Source organism: Ctenocephalides felis, unplaced genomic scaffold, assembly GCF_003426905.1.
Source record: "Ctenocephalides felis isolate EL2017-DRISC unplaced genomic scaffold, ASM342690v1 CF-g0.4_SCAFFOLD_01886, whole genome shotgun sequence".
Lineage (NCBI taxonomy): Eukaryota > Metazoa > Arthropoda > Insecta > Siphonaptera > Pulicidae > Ctenocephalides > Ctenocephalides felis.
The window spans coordinates 131,968,890-131,991,885 of NW_020538040.1; the positions used below are offsets into that span (position 1 = coordinate 131,968,890).

Here is a 22,996-nt window from a genome sequence, read left to right on the forward strand (position 1 = left end):
ACATTTTTGGGGAATCTCGACCCAATTTTACTTACAATTTGATTCAATTATTTCTGGGGAGCTCCGTTTTCTTGCCGAATGCTAATTGTACATATTTTATTCAGGAGCAACCATACGAATAAAATCAGCTATAATCTCTAAATAGCAGGTGTGAGCAACCTGCTTTGGAAATTTAAATTCCAAGGATCATTTAGATTCAAAGATACAACATTGGGTGTATCTACCATTTTATAGTCAATATTGTGAATATTGTATTTTTGTTAGCAACCTCTGCTTATTGCTATTGTATAAACAGATTACAAAATAAAGTTATGTAAAAAAATATTCAAAAGATTTAGTATCAAAATATAAATGAAACTAAGTGTATGGCATCGTGCCTTATAGCAAATTGCTGGAACTTTCCGTACTGTAATAAAATATTCGAGGATTATTAAATGTTTTCAAATAGATTATTATAAATACTGTAACTTATATATGTTTACAGAAAACTAAATAAACATAACTTAATCAATCAAATTTCAAATGAAGGACATTGTATAATATTAATAATAATTATATAAACTGACTTGCAAAGTTAAAATTATGTTAGTATGTAAGTGAGCTTTACTACTTTAACTAGAATTAGAATTAAAATCCGATTACTCAAATATGAATGTGGAGAGGAAGAAGGTACTCTGAAACATATAATTCTCGAATGTAGAAAATTAATTAGCAATAACAATAGCTATAAAGTAATATATGAATTTTTAGTTAGATCTAAAATTAAAATATAATTATGTATATGTAAAATTGAGTATAGAATTATGATATGTATTTGAGTTAAGATGTATTGTAAATGGCGAATTGTATAATTAGAGGAAGCCAATAAAATAAAAAAAAACTAATACTCTTGTTATTCAATAAAATATTTTTTGGAAATTAAAATAAATTGAAATTTTTTTCTCCCCAAAAACAATAGTTTCGCAAACACAAGCAGGAAAGTTTTTTTGAATCATTCAAATCGGATGCTTAGTTCTCTCAAAAACTGCCATTTTTTGCACTAATCACCACTTCTCCCCATCATTACAAAATCTCAGTTCTGTTCCAGAATGGCTTGTTTGTCCTTAATGTTATTCAATCACATATGTTTAGGTAAAAAGCAACATGTTTGTTAGAATTCTCTCTATAATAACAAGAAGTGCTGTCCATCCCAACCTTTTCCGGCAAAGTAGAAATGGTAGAGAAAATATTATCACACGACTCCGCAGTTCTATCTATCCATCTATCACTCAAGTTCCTCAATATGATAAATAAATGATCTTCTAATAATAAATGAAGTAGAAGCTAAAGATAAAACGTAGGCGTTAACAATATTGTGTTGAATAGAATTTAGTTTGGATCATTCGGAACCGCTGGGCATGTCTGGTAATTTAAATTGGTGAATAAAATTTTACAAAAAAAAAAATATGGGAAATAAAGTACATATTCAAACAAACATATATATTATACTTACTACATAAGCAAAAAAAAAATATATTATACTTACTACATAAGTATGTCGTTGTGCCCGAAAGCAAATTTCTGGATCGTTCCGTTTTATAAGAAAATTGGTACCTGTTTTTCGTGCTTTTTATATTTTTATTATTAACTTATTTTATTAACTTCACGTCGGGTAAGTTACAGTAATGTGCCAAATATCGAAAATTAATTTTTTTACACATCTTTACGTTGCAGGGGTTTCTGAACATTTTGGCGCACCTCAGAAAAAATAGGTGTGTGTGTGTGGAGAAATTTTTCGTCGACGATTTCGGGCGTACGGATTAACCGATTTGAATGGTTCACAAAACATTCGATTTCTATTGATGAGAGACTTGCTGATTAGTTTTTAATGAAGACAGATCCAGCGGCTTCGGAGATATGAAGCGAAAACTGCTGAAAATGTCAGGTTTTAAGAGAACGGACCGATTTGAATGATCCGAAAAACATTCGATTCGTAATGATGGGGAGATATGGTGATTAGATTTTGGCAAAAGCAGGTCCAACCGTTTCCGAGATATGAAGCTAAATGTGCAAAAAAGGCAATTTTTGAGAGAACTAAGCATCTGATTTGAATGAATAAAAAAACTCTCTGCTTGTGTTAGCAAAATGATTGCTTTTGAGGAAAGTATTTCTTTTTTTTTAATTTTCAAAAAAAAATTTTAATATCGAAAAATAAGCCAGATTTTAATTCTAATCTCAGCTAAAGCTCTAAACATCATTTACATACTTTAAATAAATAATTTTAACTTTGAAATTCAGTTTATGCAATACTTAGAAATATTAGACAATGTTCTTCATTTTAAAACCGCTTGATTAAGCTTTGTTTATTTACTTTTTATAAAATAAGAATAATGAAAGTTACATTATTTATAATAATATATTTGAAAACATTTAATATCCCTCGAATATTTCATTAAGAAACGGGAAGTTCCAGAAATTCGCCTTAAGGCACGATGCTATACGCCGCTAGTTATTAATGTATTTTATTTTATTTTCAATAAATACTGTCTGTTTTTTGAACTTTGTATTTTCTTGAAAATTCTGAACAATTAATTGAAATTCTCAAATATAATGAAAATAATGATTTTTTTAAATAGTAGAGATATTAATATGTTTTAAGAAAATACGTACAAAACTTACTATGAACAAACACATACATTTTTATCGAAGATAAGCCAAAATGATCAAAAATCATTGTAATACAAAAATATTTAAAAAAGAAATTATCGATTTTGATAAAAAAAAATATCGACTTTTAGCAGAATACTTCGGTATGATAGATCATCACTACGGAAAAAGACAAAAATTTACTTTATCGTAGAAATATCGAATAAACGCAGTCAATCAACGCAGTAATAACATCGCAAGAGGTAAAGTAAATTCATCGCGCGCTTAGTATAGTTTTGAATACGCGAAATGTGCGTCTTATTAGAGAATCGGATCACGACCTAAAAATACATTATAGGCGAGGGCAATATGAAGTGATATGATATTAAACATATTTTTTGTACCAGATGCTTTCAGTACGACAGAGTTTCATTAACTCGCTCTCAGATTTGGTTTATAGATGCTTTCACTTTCGTTTTATTGCTCCGAGTCGGACCTAATGCGCGTCGACACATCGCGCGCCATTCGGATTGGGCGACTCGCTTGTCGGCTGAATTCTTGGCATTTTTCACATTTCGCACGACAAAAGAATAATCTTATTAATAATCGAGAATTCGAGATACTATGTTTTATAAATACTGAATGCACTTGCCAATGAGCGAACAATGCAGAAATAAACTAGTAGTGTACGACGAAACAATTGATAACCAGTTTGGAATTATCAAAAAAAATGAAAATGCTGAAATTTTGAAAACTATGTAAACTATGATGTATGGCATCGTCCCTTGAGACAATTTGCTGGAACTTCCCGTACCGTAACAAAATGTTCAAGAAATATTAAATGTTTTCAAATAGATTATTATAAATATTGTAACATTGTCTAATATTTATAAAAATTATAAAACTGAATTGCAAAATTGAAATTATTTGTTTAAAGTATATTAGAACTTTAGTCAGAATTAAAAATAAAATCTGAACAATTTCCGATATACAAAAAAATTTTTTTTGAAAAAAAAAAATTGAAACAATTTTTTTTTTCCAAAAGCAATTATTTTATTGAAACAAGCAGAAAAATCTTTGAATCATTCAAATCTGACGTTTAGTTCTCTCAAAAAATGCCATTTTTTGTACAATTAGCTCGGTATTTCCAAAACAGTTGGACCTGCCTTTGCCAAAAACTAATCACCTCTTCTCCCAATCATTACAAATTGAATGTTTTTTAGATCATTCAAATCGGATACTCCGTTTTCTCAAAAACTTCGATTTGTATTTTCTACACTCTTTGCTCCGTATATCCGTAACGGCTGGACCTGCCTTTGCCAAAAACTCACATCTCTCTATCAGTAGTAATGTTTCTGAACCATTCAAATCGGTTGATCTGTGCGCCCGAAAACCTGGACGAAAAATTGTATCCATACATACATACACACTCACATCTATTTTTTCTTATTTTAGGTACGCCAAAATGTTCAAAAACCTTCAAAGCAATTATCATTCTGACGTTTAGTTCTCTCAAAAAATGCATTTTTGTACAATTAGCTCGGTATTTCCAAACAGTTGACCTGCCTTGCCAAAAACTAATCACCTCTCCCAATCATTACAAATTGAATGTTTTTTAGATCATTCAAATCGGATACTCCGTTTTCTAAAAACTTCGATTTTATTTCTCACTCTTCTCCGTATATCCGTAACGGCTGGACCTGCCTTTGCAAAAAACGCACATCTCTCTATCAGTAGTAATGTTTTCTGAACCATCAAATCGGTTGATCTGTGCGCCCGAAAACCTGGACGAAAAATTGTATCCATACATACATACACACTCACATCTATTTTTTCTTATTTTTAGGTACGCCAAAATGTTCAAAAACCTTCAAAACGTGGAGAAATGCAAAAATTTTCATTCTCGACTTACGGCCGATTGCTATATCTACCCTATGGGAAGTTAAAATGCATTGCACACATGATTGATTTTTATATTGTTAATAGATTTTTGGCATTTTCATGTTCACGGCTGAAAATAATGTTATTGATAATCGAGTTTGTTCTATAAATACTGAATGGATTTGATTGTATATCTGACATCAATAAGAATTGATAACTACTAAATAGTTTGGGATTTAATAATTAACTAGTGGTGCATGGCACCCTGCCTTAAGACAAATTTCTGAAACTTCCCTCACCGAAAATTGAAATATTTTAAAAAAAGCTTTAAAAGTTATAAAAAACTTTGAAAAAATAAAATTTTGAGAAATTTGAAATTTACAAAAAATGTATTTTTTGAAAAACGCAAATTTTTATTAAAATTTGAAATTTTTAAAATTTTCAAACTTATCTTTAGAGCAATCGTGCTTTGAACCTTTCAAATCGGTTGATCCGTGAAATCGTCGACGAAAAATTGTATCTGCACACATATAACATTTCACACATACAATTTTTCTAATGTATGCCAAAATGATCAGAAAAATTTGAAATGAAAAGATATATAAAAAAATCATTTTTGATTTTTTGCGATTGCTATATTACCCTACGGGAAGTTAAAAAAAATCATATCCTCAACTTACGATATAAGATTATAAGGATAAAACATTGTTGTTGCTCTTTTCCAAATGAAATCAACACAATTTCAACTGAAAGTTTAATACGAACATGAATATAATAAAATTGGGTTAAATTTTTTTGAGAACAGATGCATTTTTTAATGTACTTGTATTTACGATATTTTTGAAAGCAGGTAATCGCGACCTAATCCGTGAGATAATAAATATGTAGAAAATATTTCTGCCGGACATGGAATCCGAGATTGTACCGGACAAACTGGGACGTATGGTCTTACCCGGGACACAAGTGGAATATTGTCCGGCAAACTGGGACGTAGGTCACCTTACTAATATTGATGCCGGGGCGGGCTTTTCCATCTGGAAACATTTCAAGTGAAACCGATAATACTACTGTTTAATATCAGGCTGATAGTGAATGCGATCGAATCTGGAACCTGGTGGTTGCAAGTTGCAAGTCCAAAGCTTTTACTACTGATCCACGACAAGCGAAAAATGTGCTAACATATATCGAACGATTAGTAAGAATTAATTACGATATAGTCGTGCCGTCCCAAGTAATATGTGTCGACGTCCATTTATCGATCCATTTTGAAATGAATCGACTGTTATATAACAGAAAAAAAAGAGAGAAATGAACTTTTGACAAACAAAAAATATGTTCATTGTTATTAAAACTGGAATAATTAGATCATGACCTAAATTTGATTTCAAACAATATTTCACTAATTTGACTATCGATAAATAATTTTTGATACATTTTTTCACAATGCAACCTTACCATTTACGTCTCGGATTGTTCATATCTCTTTCTTCATACCTCAGTCTTTGAATTGAAATGGATCGAAAACTATTTTCATAAACTAATCATATAACATTTCCAGAATAACAAAGATTGTGCAATTTAATTCGTCTGACGCAAAAAACTGATCAAACGCACTATCACAAAAATTCAGAATTATCGAATACCAATGTATATATATATAAAGCACGAAGCTCAAATATATTTACGACTATCAATTGCGTCATCAATTTATCGATATTTATTAGCAGATGTTTCTGTTTTTATAGTGATTTACTTCTGTTGATTGTAAGCTATACTTATTTTGTAACCTTTATATTAAAGTTAAAATAAAATATAAATGTCAGAATTAAGATAATGATTTTCAATTTATTTTCTAATCTTAGTTAAATATTTTAGATAGTTCCTTACATCACATATTCATTTCAATGATATAAAAAATAATTGACTTGTCGAATTTCTTAATCAGCAACTTTTCGAATTGTGACAATATTTTTTTTTAAATTTCATCCGATTGTTCTAAATTAATATTCAACTTTTATGTTTTTGTGTTTTTCTGATTGGTTTGAAGTTATATTTGAAAAATGTATATTTTGTGTTTGGGTATGTGAGCTGATTTTTGACTTTTCGTCAAAGTTTTCTCAAAAATGGCAGAACCGATTTCAAAAATTTAGAAGCCTTTCAATGAGCCCCTATAAGTTATGATTAGTTTCCGAAAACAACCGGCGATTCTTCTTTTTTAGCAGAAAACTACAGATATTATGTCCAAATTTACGCAAAAAAAATCTGAACCGATTTCAGACTTTAAAAACATTTCGAACGACATTTATTCGGTATCATACTGATTAGTTTTTTGCACATATTGGTCGATATGGCGATTAGTTTCAAGATCTAAACAAATGACTAAAATATCCCAAAATATTTTAGTCCTACAAAAAGTGGTTAAATTGTAAAAATTTATTAAAATTTAGAATAAAAGGCTACGCTATTAGCACATACAAGAGCCAAAACATGGCTCAAAATGCCACTTATACCTAGTTTAAATATTTTATAATTTCATAAAATTATATTGTTGGTTAAGGTTATGATCTCTATCATGATAGTAGTTTCATCAAGCACAAAATTTAAACAATTAATTACGAAGAAAAACGAACGAAGTTGATCTTTAGTATGATCTTGTGAGTGGAAAGTACAATTCCCACACTTTTTCCTAATTTGGTGTCAAACAATTCAGAATGACTTGAAACATAGAGAAAATTATATTAGCATAACGGATTTTCTGACAAAAATATAAATTTTTCCTTCTGGAAGTTGATATAAAAACTATATATATGAAGTAAATGTCGCTCAAGCAAATTCTTCGTAATTAACAAATTCAAAAAATTGTCACAGATTTGAGCAAAGATATAGAACTTTTGTTGATAACTCAAATATTCTCAAATATTAGACAATATTAAATTAAGACAAAATATAAAATTGAATCTTATTAACAAAAAGCTTTATGTATCTCTTCTGAAAAAGCATATTACGCTGGTCAGTGCATCTACTGAAAACCAAGCATAAGTATTAATATACAAACGGTGAACTTGTCCAATAAGTCACAAAAGCCAAATTAGACCTTTTTGGATGTTTGAACACTTTTTGCCAACTTAATGCTTATTAGAAAAGTGATGATAGAACCTTGAAAACTCAAAGATCAGAGTTAAAACCCCGAGTTGCGTGCAACCTGGTATCATGCAGTAGTGATAATATATTTACTTCAAAATATAGAAAAAAAATATTTCCAAGTAAAAACAGCCCTTTCGGATATTACTGCGAAGAAATTGTATCATCTTAATTAAAATGGAACAATCATGGGTTTGCCTTCTAACAAAAACTGTATCAAAAATAAAATAAGGACAACCATTGGGTTGCATTCTAATATTCATTAGTAAAAATAATAATTAAACGGCTTATAAAGTACTAAAAGGTCAGATAGGTCATATATGATATAAATCAAAACGAACTACAACATATTTTATGCATAACCATCAGACTATGCAGATAGCCAAAAAACTAGATATTTAAATAATTGATCACACCGTATACATATATATATATATATATATATATATATATATATATATATATACATATAGGTATATATATTATATATATTACTATTATATATATATATATATATATATATTATATATTACATATATTATATATATATATATATATATCATTTATGTAAATAAAAAAACTAATAAACAAATTCAAGTTGCTGATTATTTTTTATTTCCTAAAACCTGAATCAAAAAGATTTCAAGTTGTTTATTCCATTTATAAATATCAAAGCATCAGGTGAAAAATAGTCGTTTGTGAGTAATTTAGTGTTTATATAAATGTAAAATATAACTAGTTGGTATTGGTATTTGCCTTGAGGCAAGTTACATGGACTTCCCGATATGTGTAAATAATCGACTTAATCAATAAACAATAAATTAATTTATGAGCGATTAAAGTATTCATAATTGAAAACGAACGAACACGTTAACTCGGAGTATTTTCTGAAAGCAAATTTCCAAAAATCAACGATTTATATAATTGAATCAGTTTCCGCAGGACTTTAATGGTTTAATATGTTCATTAAGACCAAGTACTACTATCGTGATACCAAGTAAATCCTCTAAATGTAATATTAACGAATGTCAAAAAATTACTCATTTTCTCAAACTTTGATAAATTTTTAAGATTATACTACTTGTCGTAAGGCCGTAATAATTTCAGTAAGTTCTATAAGACCATGACCATCGCCAAAAAAAAGTTCCATAAAAATCGGCTTAAATTTTTTTTTCAACAGTTAATTACAAGAAAACGGCTCAGTAGATTTTTTACCTAAAACTAATCAGTATCATTCCCAACTAATATCTTTCGAACAGTTTTTGATTTTTTTAAAATCGATTCGGTAGTAGTTTGAGCTTAAATGTGAACGAAAAGTTTAACACTTTTTTTTCAAATTACAAAGAAACGGTTTGGCAGATCGTCTCACATAACTGACAAACGATAGTCCTCATTGAGATACATCAAATGGCTTTTAAATTTCTGAAATCGGTTCAGGCGTTTCTGAGAAAATGTCGATCAAAGGTCTAATTTTGACAAATGCCAAAAGAACGATACTAAAACGTAGACTAATTTTTGCAAAATTTGATGAATTTTTAAAGCTAAACGAGTTGTCGTAGGGCTGTAATATTTTAGTATGATCTAGAAGACTGTGGTATCTACCGTCAAAAAATAATAATAAAAATCGTCGATTTTTTTAAACTTGATTACAAGAAAACGGCCCGGCCGATCTTTACCAAAAACTAATCAGCACGATTCCCAACCAATATCTTTCGGTCGGTCTCGGTTCAACCGTTTTTGAGAAAACGTCGATTCACGTCAAAAAATCTGTTCACATGCACGTACACACACATACTTTTTCCAAATTTGGTCTCATTCGATTCAGAGTGGCTTGAAACGTTGAAAGCATAAAATTAGCGAATCGGATTTTTTTGATGAAAACATAAACTTCTCCTTCGGGAAGTTAATAAAAATAAGTTTGCCATTTAAGAATTAAACAGTCTATTAAGAAGCAAACATCGTACCACAAAGACGACGGTCCTTTTTTCACATGGTTGAATTATATTGAGAGTACGCAGAAGAAAAATAACTACTAACTACATATTTTCACTTGTAAATATATTTAAACGCATTATAGAAAGTATCAACATTAAATATGTTCATTTATTAATTAATGTTTATAGATCAAAACCCTAAACTAAAACGAAAAGCCGTATATCTTATCTATCTTATGCATACATTTGCAAAAAGTGCACTTCATTCATATTTATGGAAATCCATCGAAATTTACTTATTTGAGTACTTATCGCATAAAAAATTAATATAGGAAAGATTATTCTCAATAAAATTCTTCACTTGAGAATATTTTTTTTGATTATTTTAAAAGCCTAGAGAATATCTCTAAGCCACAAAAATAGAACTATCATCAATTCTCTTTTGTAGTTTTTTAATAATGTTTATATGAACTAAATGAAGAATATAATTTCATAATGCATCGATTGTACATTTAATTAATCAATAATAGCTATCGTTTTGAAATTTATTACTGTTAATATTTGTTAGCCTAGAGACCAAGGTAACGACTAACTTGTACAAATTACAATTATCGAAGTAAAATAAGTGCATTATACTTCTATTACACTTGAACACGCAGACTGCTAAGCATAATGTCCTGGTTCGAAACCTTGAAAATAGGTAAGAAAATGTTTTTTCTTTTAATTTCATTTAGTAACATTAGATAATTTTGATAAAATACAATATAAAATAATGGATAGTGTTTCCATCGAAACGCCATCTATGTGATGACAATATAATACAAAACTAGTGGTGCTTGGCATCGTACCTGAAGGCAAATTGCTGCAATTTTCCGTTCCGAAAACTACATTATTAAAAAAAAACTGCAAAAACTTGAAAAAAACTTTTTAAGCAACATTTTTTAATCACGTGAGGTTTTTAGGAGGAGGGTGGATTTGACAAAAAATCACGAAGTATCACGCGGGAGAGGGAAGGGTATAGTAAGATATAGCGTGTATTTATATTTTACTTATTTAAAAAAAAATCAAACATTTTCGAAAAAAATCAATTTAAAATTACAATTTTTTCTTGAAACTAAAAATACACGTGATGTTTGGTAAGGAAGGAAGGGTGGGGGTAATTGTGAATATATCACCACGTATCACCAAGAGAGGGGGGGGAGTTTAAAAATTCTTATGTCTAATGTTCATTTTTGACCGCCAAATTGCATTGTTTTTACTTTTTTTTATTGGATCTCCGGAGAGGCTGGATCTGCCTTTACAAAAATTTCACCAATTCTTCATTTCATCAATACAAGTAAAATGTTTTTCGAATTATTTAAATCGGACGCTCCGATATCTCCAAAACTGAAATACCATTTTTGTTCCTTTTTGCCCCGTATCTCCGAAACGACAAGGCCTGCCTTCGCCAAAAACTGTTCAGCACGTCTACAATCAATAGGAATCAAATGTTTTTTGAATTATTCAAATCGGTTGATCCATGTTCGCGGAATCGTTGACGAAAATTTATATCCTCGCACATACACACGCACGCACAACGCGCGCTAACTATTCTAAGGTATGCCAAAATGTTCAGAAACCACTAAAACGTAAAGATATATAAACAAATTATCATTTTCGATTTTTTACGATTACTATAACTTACACTACGAAAAGTTAATAAAAATTCAAAATGTAAAATCAACACGAAGTCAAATGCTAATAAATTTTCTTCCTAAAAAGTGACATCTCAACTAATCCGTTGATTATCCGTATATATATATATATATATATATATATATATATATATATGTACGGAATAATCAACGGATTAGTTGAGATGTCACTTTATATATATATATATATATATATATATATATATATATATGATATAAAAAATAATGGGAAAGTACTGCCCTAGACTAGGGTAACTCGATTCAGAGAAGAATAGTGTGAGAGATTTCTCATTGCCATTTCACACCGCAGTGCCCGAAATAGGTTATTTTCAATTGGAAACATATTTTCATCTAGATTTTCGATTGAAAATGGAAAGATTGTCCATACAAGTCCATACAAGTCTGCAAGAGTAATGGTTAACATTACACCATAGAACACCCAATTATTTAATATTTACAAACAAAAAAATAAAGAATGCGATGTAACGAACAAATAAAGTTCAATTTCTGAGCCTGTTTTCAGACCAAGTTTCATAGTAGTTAGAATTCAATATGCATTCACAAAAATATTCTGACGCTGAAAGATACTTGTTAGAAACGCAAATCTAAATGTTTTTTAATCGATAATTTACTATTTTAATTAGTAAAACCATTGTGAAACGACATTCTTAACCAAAATGAGGAAAATTCCAAAGAGAACTTCAAATATAATTTTGACACTTTGTTCAACATTGGATCTGTCCTTAAATTTCTTATAAGGGCACATGAGAACTGTTACGCGCGTACGAGAAGATAAGCAGAAGGTAATAAAAAATAATTGTAGGTTCTGGACCGGACCCCGGGTCCAAAATAATCTGTTAATCATCAACTACTAAATTTGCGGATGAGCCGTTAGAACATGCGAATATTATTCACTCATTGATAATTTATCGTATAAACTTCGAGCGCATATGATCAAATATAATTTGTGCCGTTTGTCATTCATCATAAGTCCTTCATACCAGCAACACTATATGTTCGTGACGATGACGTCGAACCCATGATTTTATGCGTTGCACGAACGGAGACAACAAATTGTAATGTTCTGACCTGGTAAAGTTTCAAAAAATCAGAAAAGTCTGAGTCGAACGAAGGTTCCGTACGATTAGCTACTTATCAGGATATAATAACATCCATAAACTGATGAAGCCATTGTATCATAAGCGTATTGCTGGAAGTTCTCCAGATACAGTCAACCCTCCGATAACGCGGTTTGTCTGTACCGTGTAATATTAAACCCGTGCTATAAGAAACTCGGATTTAACGTATCCGAGGCTAATTCGTAGTGCGTTCTATGGAAACCGAAATCAAAATTAGTACAAATCACAGTATTTATATAATTATAATAATTTATAATAATTATAATCATTTATAATAATTAGAATTGATAATATATATAGTTATATATGTACGTTTGCATGTATTATTTTTTTTACACAAGTAATTATTTTTAAAAAGAAAGCTTCCAATTTAGAAAAATAAAACTACTGGTGTATGGCATCGTGACTTAAGGCAAATTGCTGGAACTTCCCGTACCGTAACGAAATATGCCCGAGAAATATTAAATGTTTTCATATAGATTATTATAAATATTAAATACTATAGAATTGTCTAATATTTATAAGAATTATATAAACTGAATTACAAAGTTAAAATTATTTATTTAAAGTATATAAGTGAGCTTTAGAACTTTAGCCAAAATTAAAATTAAAATCTGCATTCTTTTCGATATACAAAAAAATTTTTTTTGAGAAAAAAAAATTGGAAAAAAATTATTTTAAATTTTTTTCAAGAAGCAATTATATTGCCATAACGAGCAGAAAGTTTTTTGAATCATTCAAATCGGATGCTCCGTTCTCTCAAAAACTCGATTTCTATTTTCCTATACATTACAAGATACATTAATGTAAAAAAAACTTTTTTGTTTTATTTGAAGATTAAAAAATCATTAAAAATTTCAAATTGAAATTTTGATCAGTAACATTGAAGAAAAAATTAGAAGAACATTACAAGATACATTAATGTAAAAAAAACTTTTTTGTTTTATTTGAAGATTCAAAAATCATTAAAAATTTTAAATTAAACTATTGATCAGTAAAATTGAAGAAAAATGTATCTATCAGCTAAAGTTCCTCAAATCAACCATACATAAAATTAGTGCGCAAACGTGAATTTGAAACTAAAATTTATACTTCTACCGAAAAAAAAACTTTTCTGAACTTGAAAATTATGCAGTTACTTGAAAAATGTGGAAAAAATTATTGCTTTTGTTCATGGCAAAAAATATATTAAAAATATTTATAGTTATTCAGCAATTGGAAATAAAAAATAATAATTCAGAATAAACTTTACTTTTTAATTTCAGTTTTATTTTTACATAAAAATTTATCGTATCAACAACAAATTGCGACTTGTCAAAAATCGATTAACAGATATTAAGTTGAGAATCGTGCTGATTAATTAATGGCAAAAATCGGCCAAACCGTTTATCCGCTATTAGATATTACAATTTTTCGCGTTTTAAATGAAGCTTAACATGGAACTAGTGGGGCCCATGGCATCGTGCCTTAAGACAAATTGCTGGAACTTTCCGTATCAAAAATTATTATTTTTTTATAAACGATTAACATTTGTGAAAAAATTAGATTTTTGAGAAACTATAAATTTGACAAAAAATTACTTTTTTTTGAAAAAAAAATTTTTGTTTGAAAAAAATGTTTTCCTTATTTTGCCATATTTTGGAAATTCTGAACTTTTTAACAAAGCAATCGTACTGCTTTAACTGCTAGAGACAAAATATAAAGCGCGTAAGCGCCGCGTCGCTGTCTAACGGATAAACATTGGTACGGAACCCATAGGAACGTAAACAAAATTTATACTTATTATTAAAACCTCTACAAAATATCTGATAATTTGATGTGCATATGTCTAATGATCATTTTTGACCGCCAAATGGCATTTTTTTACTTTTTTCGTTAGATCTCCGAAACCGCTAGACCTGCCCCATGAAATATGGTGTATGTATGTATATATAATATATACATACATACACCTATATCCCGTTTTACACAAAAATTATTAATTTTGCATTTACACGAAATTATAAACCCTAAACTATAATTGGCTTATATCTGCAATAGTATAATGCTACAGTTATGAATTCTTAGTTGTCAATGTCTATGATGGAAATTTGTAGATTAATATGGGAATTTCCCTATTTATGATCAAAACTAAATTTTATGTGTGGATAAGGTAGTTTGTTTAAAACATAAAAACAAAGAGCACATCATTGTTTTTAAACTAAGTTTTAATTAGTGTTTATATATAATTGATAGCGTAAATTTATTTAAAGTAGACAAATAACAGAATCAATTTTCACAAAATCTTTAATTTATGAAAAAAATTATAGTTCCACAATGGCAAAATATGAAAATAAAAAGTAGAGAGTATAAGAAAGGTTATTATATCTGTATAAATCAATTTTAATTTTTATCTATAGCAAAATTGCAATATTCAAAATATTGAGATAAATTAATTTTGTTATAATTTATTAAATATGTTTGATATTAAATAAATTAATATTTATGTTTGTTATTCATCAATTAAAAAGTGACAAAAAAGACTGTTTTATAGTGATTTTCGTTTAGCATGGTTTTTTCATAATAAAGTGAATTTTTCGAGTTACAGTTTTTTTTTCTGGAACGTATCTTGTTGTATATATATTTGTTTACATAATCAAATAATACTATTATATATATTATATTCAATTTTGTAAATAAGACATTGAAGTCTTAATTTAAATAAATACACTAATAAATTACAACTATATAAATATATATATATATATATATATATATATATATATATATATATATATAGTAATTTCTAGTTTTAAAATTTGTTTGAAAGCTAAAAATTACATTATGTGAAAAAGTATAACAAAATTATTTGATGATACAGTGAGTGTTATCTCACATTAGTTATAAAGGTAAACAACGGTGTTGTCTTTTTTCAATTTCTCAATATTTTTTTCCTTTTTAAATTTAAATTTGAATTTCGATTTTCATATTCATTCATTTTATAATATTAGTTTGAATACTCATTTTCTAGAAACATTTTTGACAGATATCCTGAGGATGGGACGTATATAGTTTCGATACGTCGTTAATAAATGATATATGTACACTTTCAAGATAAAACATGTTTTTTAATTTTACTTTTGATTCCTTGTTCGAAGCACACACATAAATAAATATAGGTATATATATTTTTTTTTGACAAAAAGAAAAAAAATACAGTTCCAAAACGTCGAAAATAAATATCTATTTTCAAAGAATATTTTTATTTTTATTTAGATTTCCTGTTCGAAAGACATATGTGTATATTATATATATATATATATATATATATATATGTATATGTATTTATATATGTATTGGTATGTATAATTTCTTCTTTTTATATATTTATATTTACTATCATCTGTGTATTTATGTTAAATGTTTTTTTAGATACTGAATGAACATCTAGTGTCGAAACGTATAATGGAATAAATAATTTTGTTATTTAATCTTTTTTTAATTCGACGGTGGGGCTGCAAAAATATTACAAATATATATATATATATATATATATATATATATATATATAAATATATGAATATATTATAATAATAAATAATAATATTATATATGATATATAAATATATATATATATATATATATATATAATCTATTTTAACCTTTTTTTAATTCGACGATTTGGATGCAAAATACTCCAAATATATATAAAACCAAAAAGTTTTTTAAGTGATTTTTATTTATTGCCGACGTTTCGACAGAGTTGTCAAAAAAATAAACTTGATTAGATATAAACAAACTATTACATTATTTTTCCTTAAGCATATTGTTTTGGTTTGTTTATATCTAATCAAGATCATGTTTCTTAACAAATGTTATGAAAATAGAACGTACTTAGTTTCGAAACGTCGATAATAAATAAAAATCAATTAAAAAACTTTTTGGTTTATCATTACATTTGGATTCTTTGTTCGAAGCCCTCCACGCATATATATATATGTATACAGATTTAACAGTTGACAGATAATCGTCACGCGAAAAGCGTCTAAGTCAACAACTTACAGTTTGATTAAACCCTGTGGCGGTTTAATCGGCGGCGCTTCCAGTGCGGCGCCTCTACAGATGACCGTAGTGTCGCCGCGTCGCTTGGGGCAGTGACAGGTGCTTGGCAGAAGGGCCCAAGCCGGGGAGGCACAAAGCGACACTGTCCCGCCGCCGGCCTCCGCTCCCGCCGGCAAAGTCGAATTGTTTGTAACGTTCCATTCCAGCGGCGCGACGGCCGCCGACGCAAATGTCATAACAACGAACGCGGTCAAAACCGCCGACAATTCCATCGTTCATAGCATTGCCACTCTTTGACACACACATGGACCTTTGATCAACACATGGACCGTAAGCACTGTCGCACACACCTGGATAAACGCACGTGTTTTTATTTGAAAGACCTAAGGAATGAATCGATGGAACGAAACAAAAAAAATTTAGAAACGTCTATCGGACGCATTCGCGACGAGGCAGATTTGAATCGCGTAACTGTCAGTTATCGTCGAGCACGACACATCGATTAATGATGCGGTTCGAAAGAACAGCGACATCGGCATCGCTAACTGAAGACGACCGCGTCGTGCGGACGCTGCGAGTACATTGGAGAACGCCCGTCCGTGTTGCCGTCGAGCGGCTACTTCGGCATAACATTGTGTTCGATTCGAGATGGTGTGCTGCGTGCTAATGTGTCGTCGTACGCTCCGCGAAGGGGGGTCGGCGTGACGTCACAGCGCTCCCACAGTACGTACCCACAGCCACAGCCACAGCCATAGCCATAGCCATAGTCACAGCCACAGCGGACGCCATACCGCTCGTGTACCGCTCGTGTACCGCTCGGCGTTCACTGTTTCCCGTCGTCTCCCGTCGTCTCCCGTCGTCTCCCGTCGTCTGCCTTCGTCCCGATTCGACTGTTTTCGCCGCTGTCGAGTTCAACGACCGTCGACGATGACGACGGCAACCGCATCTACGGCGCTCGCGAACGCGATATATATCAACAGGGGGCGGAAAACTTTATCAATCATAACGTTCTGGACACTCTGTCAGCGCTGTCAGGGATTTCATTTTTCTCACTCATTTGCATCACTCCGAGCGGAGAAAAAAAATACACTCGACAATATAGAGGGCTGTCGATTCAAGGTTAAACTTGACAGGATATAGATGGCAATCTCTTAATCGATAGTTATTATATATATATATATATATATATATTTATCTTGATAGTTTTTTGATATATATATATATATATATATATATATATATATATATATATATATATATATACAGAGTCGGTCCTGGGGTCCTCAGCGCCCGCATACAATTTTTGTTCTAGCGCCCCCCCCCCTGATAATTTTAACTGTTTTAACTGTTTATCATTGAAATTATATAAATATTATATTAAAGTAAATTTTTTAATTAATTTTTAATCATTCTAGATTTAGTACACAACTAGTGGTGAATGGCATCGGGTTTTAAGGCAAATTGCAGGAACTTCCCGTATCGTAACGAATTATTCGAAGAATGTTTTCAAATAGATTATTATAAATATTGTAACATTGTCTAATATTTATAAGAATTATATAAACTGAATTGCAAAGTTGAAATTATTTGTTTAAAGTATATTAGTCAGAACTTTAGTCAGAATTAAAAAAAAAATCTGAAAAAAAAATGTTTAATATTTTTTTTTACAAAAGCAATTATTTTGTTAAAACAAGCTGAAAGTTTTTTGAATCATTCAAATCGAACGCTTAGTTCTCTCAAAAACTGCTTTTTTGCACGTTTACCTCTGTATCTTCGAAATGGCTGGATCTGCCTTTGCCAAAAACTAATCACCTTTTCTCCCAACCATTACAAATTGAATGTTCTTTAGATCATTCAAATCGGATACTGCGTTTCTCTCAAAAACTCGATTGGTATTTTCTGCGCTCTTTGCTCCATATCTCCGCAACGGCTGGACCTGCCTCTGCCAAAAACTGATCAACACATCTCCCTATCAATAGGAATCGAATGATTTTTGAAACATTCAAATTGTTTGATCCGTGCGCCCAGATATACAAAACACACACACACATCTATTTTTTCTGAGGTATGCCAAAATGTTCAGAAACCCCTGAAAGGTGATGATATGCAAAAAAAAATCAATTTTGATTTTTGACCCATTACTATAATTTATCCTACAGGAAGATATAATATCTAAAAGTGTATAAAATCCATTGATTTTACTTTAGAAAATCGAGGCGATTCGCAGGTTGATCATAATCAAATATTTTTAAATTTTCAATTATTTTTAACGTATGTGCAATATTGATATTTGGGGTTAGAAACACTTTTCTCATTTATTTTAGAGATTTTATGCTATTTATTCTATTGAGCAAATCATGCCAAGAAAGCAAAAAAAAACAAGCCTTTCATTTTTTAACATTACACTCGTATTTCATGTTGGATTTTTAAAATTTTAATTTAATTTAATTTTTCATTATTTACAATATTCAAAATTGTATCGTTAACTTCTCCTGGTTGATATCGCAAGGACCGAATTGTATTCATCTTTGATTTCTCATCAGATTGTTGTTTTAAGGTGAAATTTTTAACTTATTTTCAAAGATTAGTAAAAAATGAATCTCACTAGATTCGGAAATGAAATTTATATGTATTTTAATTTTATATATTTTTAATATAAAATCAAGAATACTTAATAGGTTATAATAAACAATCTACCTTAACTATGGATAAAGAAACACGAAAAGCATTTAGTTTGCTATGTGATATCAGTAGAAACAATTAACCGGCTAATAACTAATAGCATAATTAGTAAATTCTGCTTCTGCATATTGTTAAACTACTTATTCAACTTTTTCTTCGTTTAAAGTTAACGTGGAATCGAAAGAAAATGATCTAGTGTTCAATCCCCAAAACCTGCAAAGCAAATGTGATAAATGGAAGCCAAATTTACTTTGGAACAAAAATTGTTGAGCTTTTTTATACCTAGTGGTGCCCATACTCTAAATTTAATTATTAACTATGCAGAAATAATACAGATACAAATATTATTAGTTTTTTTTTTCAATATTGTTCAAGAAATATGTAATTTCTTTGCACCTTTCACTAATCTTTATACAATACTTTTAAAATATGTTAAAAATTTAACTTTAAAACAACAATCTGATACTCTAGACCTGAAGATAGAACAATTCGGCAATATGATATTAATTAGGAGAAGTTTACAATGCAGTTTTGGATATTGTAAATAATGAAAAATTAAATTAAATTAAAATTTAAAAAATCCAAAATGAATTACGAGTGTTATGTTTAAAAATGAAATACTCGTTTTTTTTGTTTTCTTGGCATGATTTGCTCAATAGAATAAATCGCATAATAAATAAGTAAAATGTTTCAAAACCTAAATATTATTATTACACATAGGTGAGAAATAACTAAAAATTAAAAATTTAAAAATATTTGATTATGATCATCTACCGAATCGCTTCGATTTTCTAAATAAATTTAAAATCAATGTATTTGAGATTTTAGATTATATTTAATTTTTTATGTACTAAATCCAAAATGATTGAAAATTAATTAAAATAATTTACGAAAGTATTTAAATAATTTCAATAATAAACTGTTAAAACATTTAAAATTATTGGGGGGAGGGGGGTGCGCTAGAAAAAAAAATTGCATAAGAGCGGTGAGGACCCAGGACCGGCCCTACATATATATAGGGCAGATCGATTTGTATGGGAAATGAATTATGATGTCCCGTGCATTGACCCAAAGATTGGGTCAAATTTTAAAAAATCCTGTTTTGACCTATTTAGAGCGCCCCAATAGCGTCCAAATGTATAATGTATATAAAAAGCAATAATAGTTAATTGATCGATTACCGAGATATTTAAAAAATGATTGGACTACTAAAATGACTATTTAAAATAATGAAAATTTTGAGTTGTATGTAGTTGTAGTTATTTGAGTTGTAACAAACAAATACAAAACTGAAAAAAGTATATATTTTATATAATTACGAGTGTATATTATAAGTTCTTATAAATATTAATACAAAATGAAAACAAATAATAGTTAAACAAAAGAAAGTTAATAAGAAATTTGGCACTGCTTTTTTTATATAAGCTGATCGATATCAGCTGTTTTTTTTTTTAATTGTTCTTTATTATAATATTTTTGATATGTTTTACTCAGTTTTGATAGGTGGTAATTTTGTATCAATTTTATGGTTGAAATTAACACAGGTCCACAAAAAAAGTTGTTTGGATTGGGTGTGTGACATATGTTTTGCAATGTACTTTTTACCGCTGAAGATAAATCTATAGTCAAAATTGAGACACAAAATATGGAAAAACATTAAAAAACTGGTACAATATTCTGGTACTGGTACAAATATATATATTTTGCTGAATGAATTAATTATTATCCAGCGACTTTTCTTTTGTGGACCTGTAATTGTTCGCACACATATGTACTTCCAAAAAAAGAATTTATCATAATTTGATTTGCGTTTTTTTTTTCAAAACCGAAACTTTTTCAGCGCTGACATGAGATTTATAAAAAAAATCGATGTTTACTAAAAAAATACATTTTTAAGAGCCCGAGATTATCTATTTATAAAACTATTTTTTTCATTTGATTGATTTTAGATGAATCCCTAAGAAGTTATGATGGTCACCGCCATGACCGTTTTTTGAAACAAGGTCAACAAAAACAGCTATAACTTTGGGAATATTAATTATTTTTTTCTAAAATTTTTGTTACTTCAAGTCAAAACATTGTACAATAATGCCGTATTAATAATTTTGTAAAGAAACATCGTTTAATAACAAAAAAAATACTGAACATTCTCATTTTCCGTGCCTCCAAGTACCCCTAACCCCTTAAGCATTGCATCACTATTGACCTAACGTACTTTACTATTAAAAACACATCGCATATTCACGCTCTAAATTGTCAGGAAGTCTTTAAATTCACAACAATTTCACCCTCGCGACTTTATAATATTTACTTATTTAATTGATTTAAACTTAGAAATGCGTTGTTGCTAAGTTCTCGGATAAGTTCTCAACTTTTCTTGCAATATTAAAGCTTGTTAAACTAATATTTAAATTAATATTTATTTTATCAGGAAATGCTATTTCTGTAAACAACAGTTTTTGGCAGTATTAGACTGACAACAAAATTAGCCTTTACAGCAGTATTTGATAAAATATCTAGAAAAACTAGTTGGTATTGGTATTTTGCCTTGAGGCAAGTTACATGAACTTCCCGATATATGTAAATAATCGACTTAATCAATAAAAAATAAATTAATTTATGAGTAATTACAAGTATTCCGAGTCTATTTATTACACATAATTGAAAACGAACGAACACGTTGACTCGGAGTATTTTTTAAAAGGAAATTTTCAAAAATCAATAATTTTTATAATTGAACCAGTTTTCGTAGGATTTTAATCGTTTAGTATGTTAGTATCATACCAAGTAAATTGTCTAATTTTAATTTATGTTGTTGTCAAAAAAACTACACATTTTCTTAAACTTTAATGAATTTTTAAAATTAAACTACTTGTCGTAAGGCCGTAATATTTCCATAAGTTGTATAAGACCATAATATCGGAAGAAAAAAAATCCATGAAAATTGGCTTTATTTTTTTTTGTCAACAGTTAATTACAAGAAAACGGCTCGGTAGATTTTCACCTAAAACTAATCGGCATCATTCTCAACTAATATCTTTCGAACTGTTTATGTTTTTTTTTTAAATCGATTCGGTAGTTTGAGTTTAAATGTAGACGAAAAGTTCAACACTTTTTTTCAATTTAGATTCTTGCAAAAAACTGAGAAACTCAGAAATATCGAGATACATCAAATGGCTTTTAAATTTTTGAAATCGGTTAAGGCGTTTTTGATAAAACGTCGATCAAAAGTCTAATTTTGACAAATGCCATAAAAACGATACTAATTTTTGCAAACTTTGACGAATTTTTAAAGTTAAACGAGTTGTCGTAGGGCCGTAATATTTTAGTATGATCTATAAGACTATGCTACGTACCGTCAAAAAAAAATCATAAAAATCGTCGAAAATTTTTTTTTTTACACATTATTACAAGAAAACGGCCCGGCCGATCTTTACCAAAAACTAATCAGCACGATTCCCAACCAATATCTTTCGAGTGACTTTTGAACGACGAAAAATTTTTTTTACGTATTTATAAAGAAACGTCTTGGCCGATCGTCGCACAAAACTACAAACGATAGTCCTCATCGAGATACATCGAATGGCTTTTAAATTTTTGAAATCGGTCCAGCCGTTTTCGAGAAAACGTTGATTTACGGCAAAAAATCTGTTCATACACACACACACATTTTCCAAATTTGGTCTCATTCGATTCAGAATGGTTTGAAACGTCGAGAAAACATAAAATTAGCGAATAGGATTTTTGATGAAAACATAGGTTTAGTAGGTTTAGTGTTAAGTAAGGTGTACATGCGTCCCAGGGATTCTTTGTCCTTGACTGCCCCTGGTTTTAAAAAGTATAGGCATAAATTGAATCT

The 22,996-nt window shown here is 29.4% G+C and overlaps 1 protein-coding gene across 1 annotated transcript in view; it reads right to left on the bottom strand.

The window, feature by feature from the left end:
• LOC113375914 (leucine-rich repeats and immunoglobulin-like domains protein 1) overlaps positions 1-16,924 on the bottom strand; it is a 64,253-nt gene extending 47,329 nt beyond the window's left edge. Inside the window, exon 1 of the mRNA XM_026615853.1 lies at positions 16,456-16,924. Coding sequence (XP_026471638.1) covers positions 16,456-16,727 — 272 coding nt within the window. The 5' untranslated portion in view covers positions 16,728-16,924. The remainder of the gene's footprint in view (positions 1-16,455) is intronic.
• Positions 16,925-22,996: the final 6,072 nt, after the last annotated feature.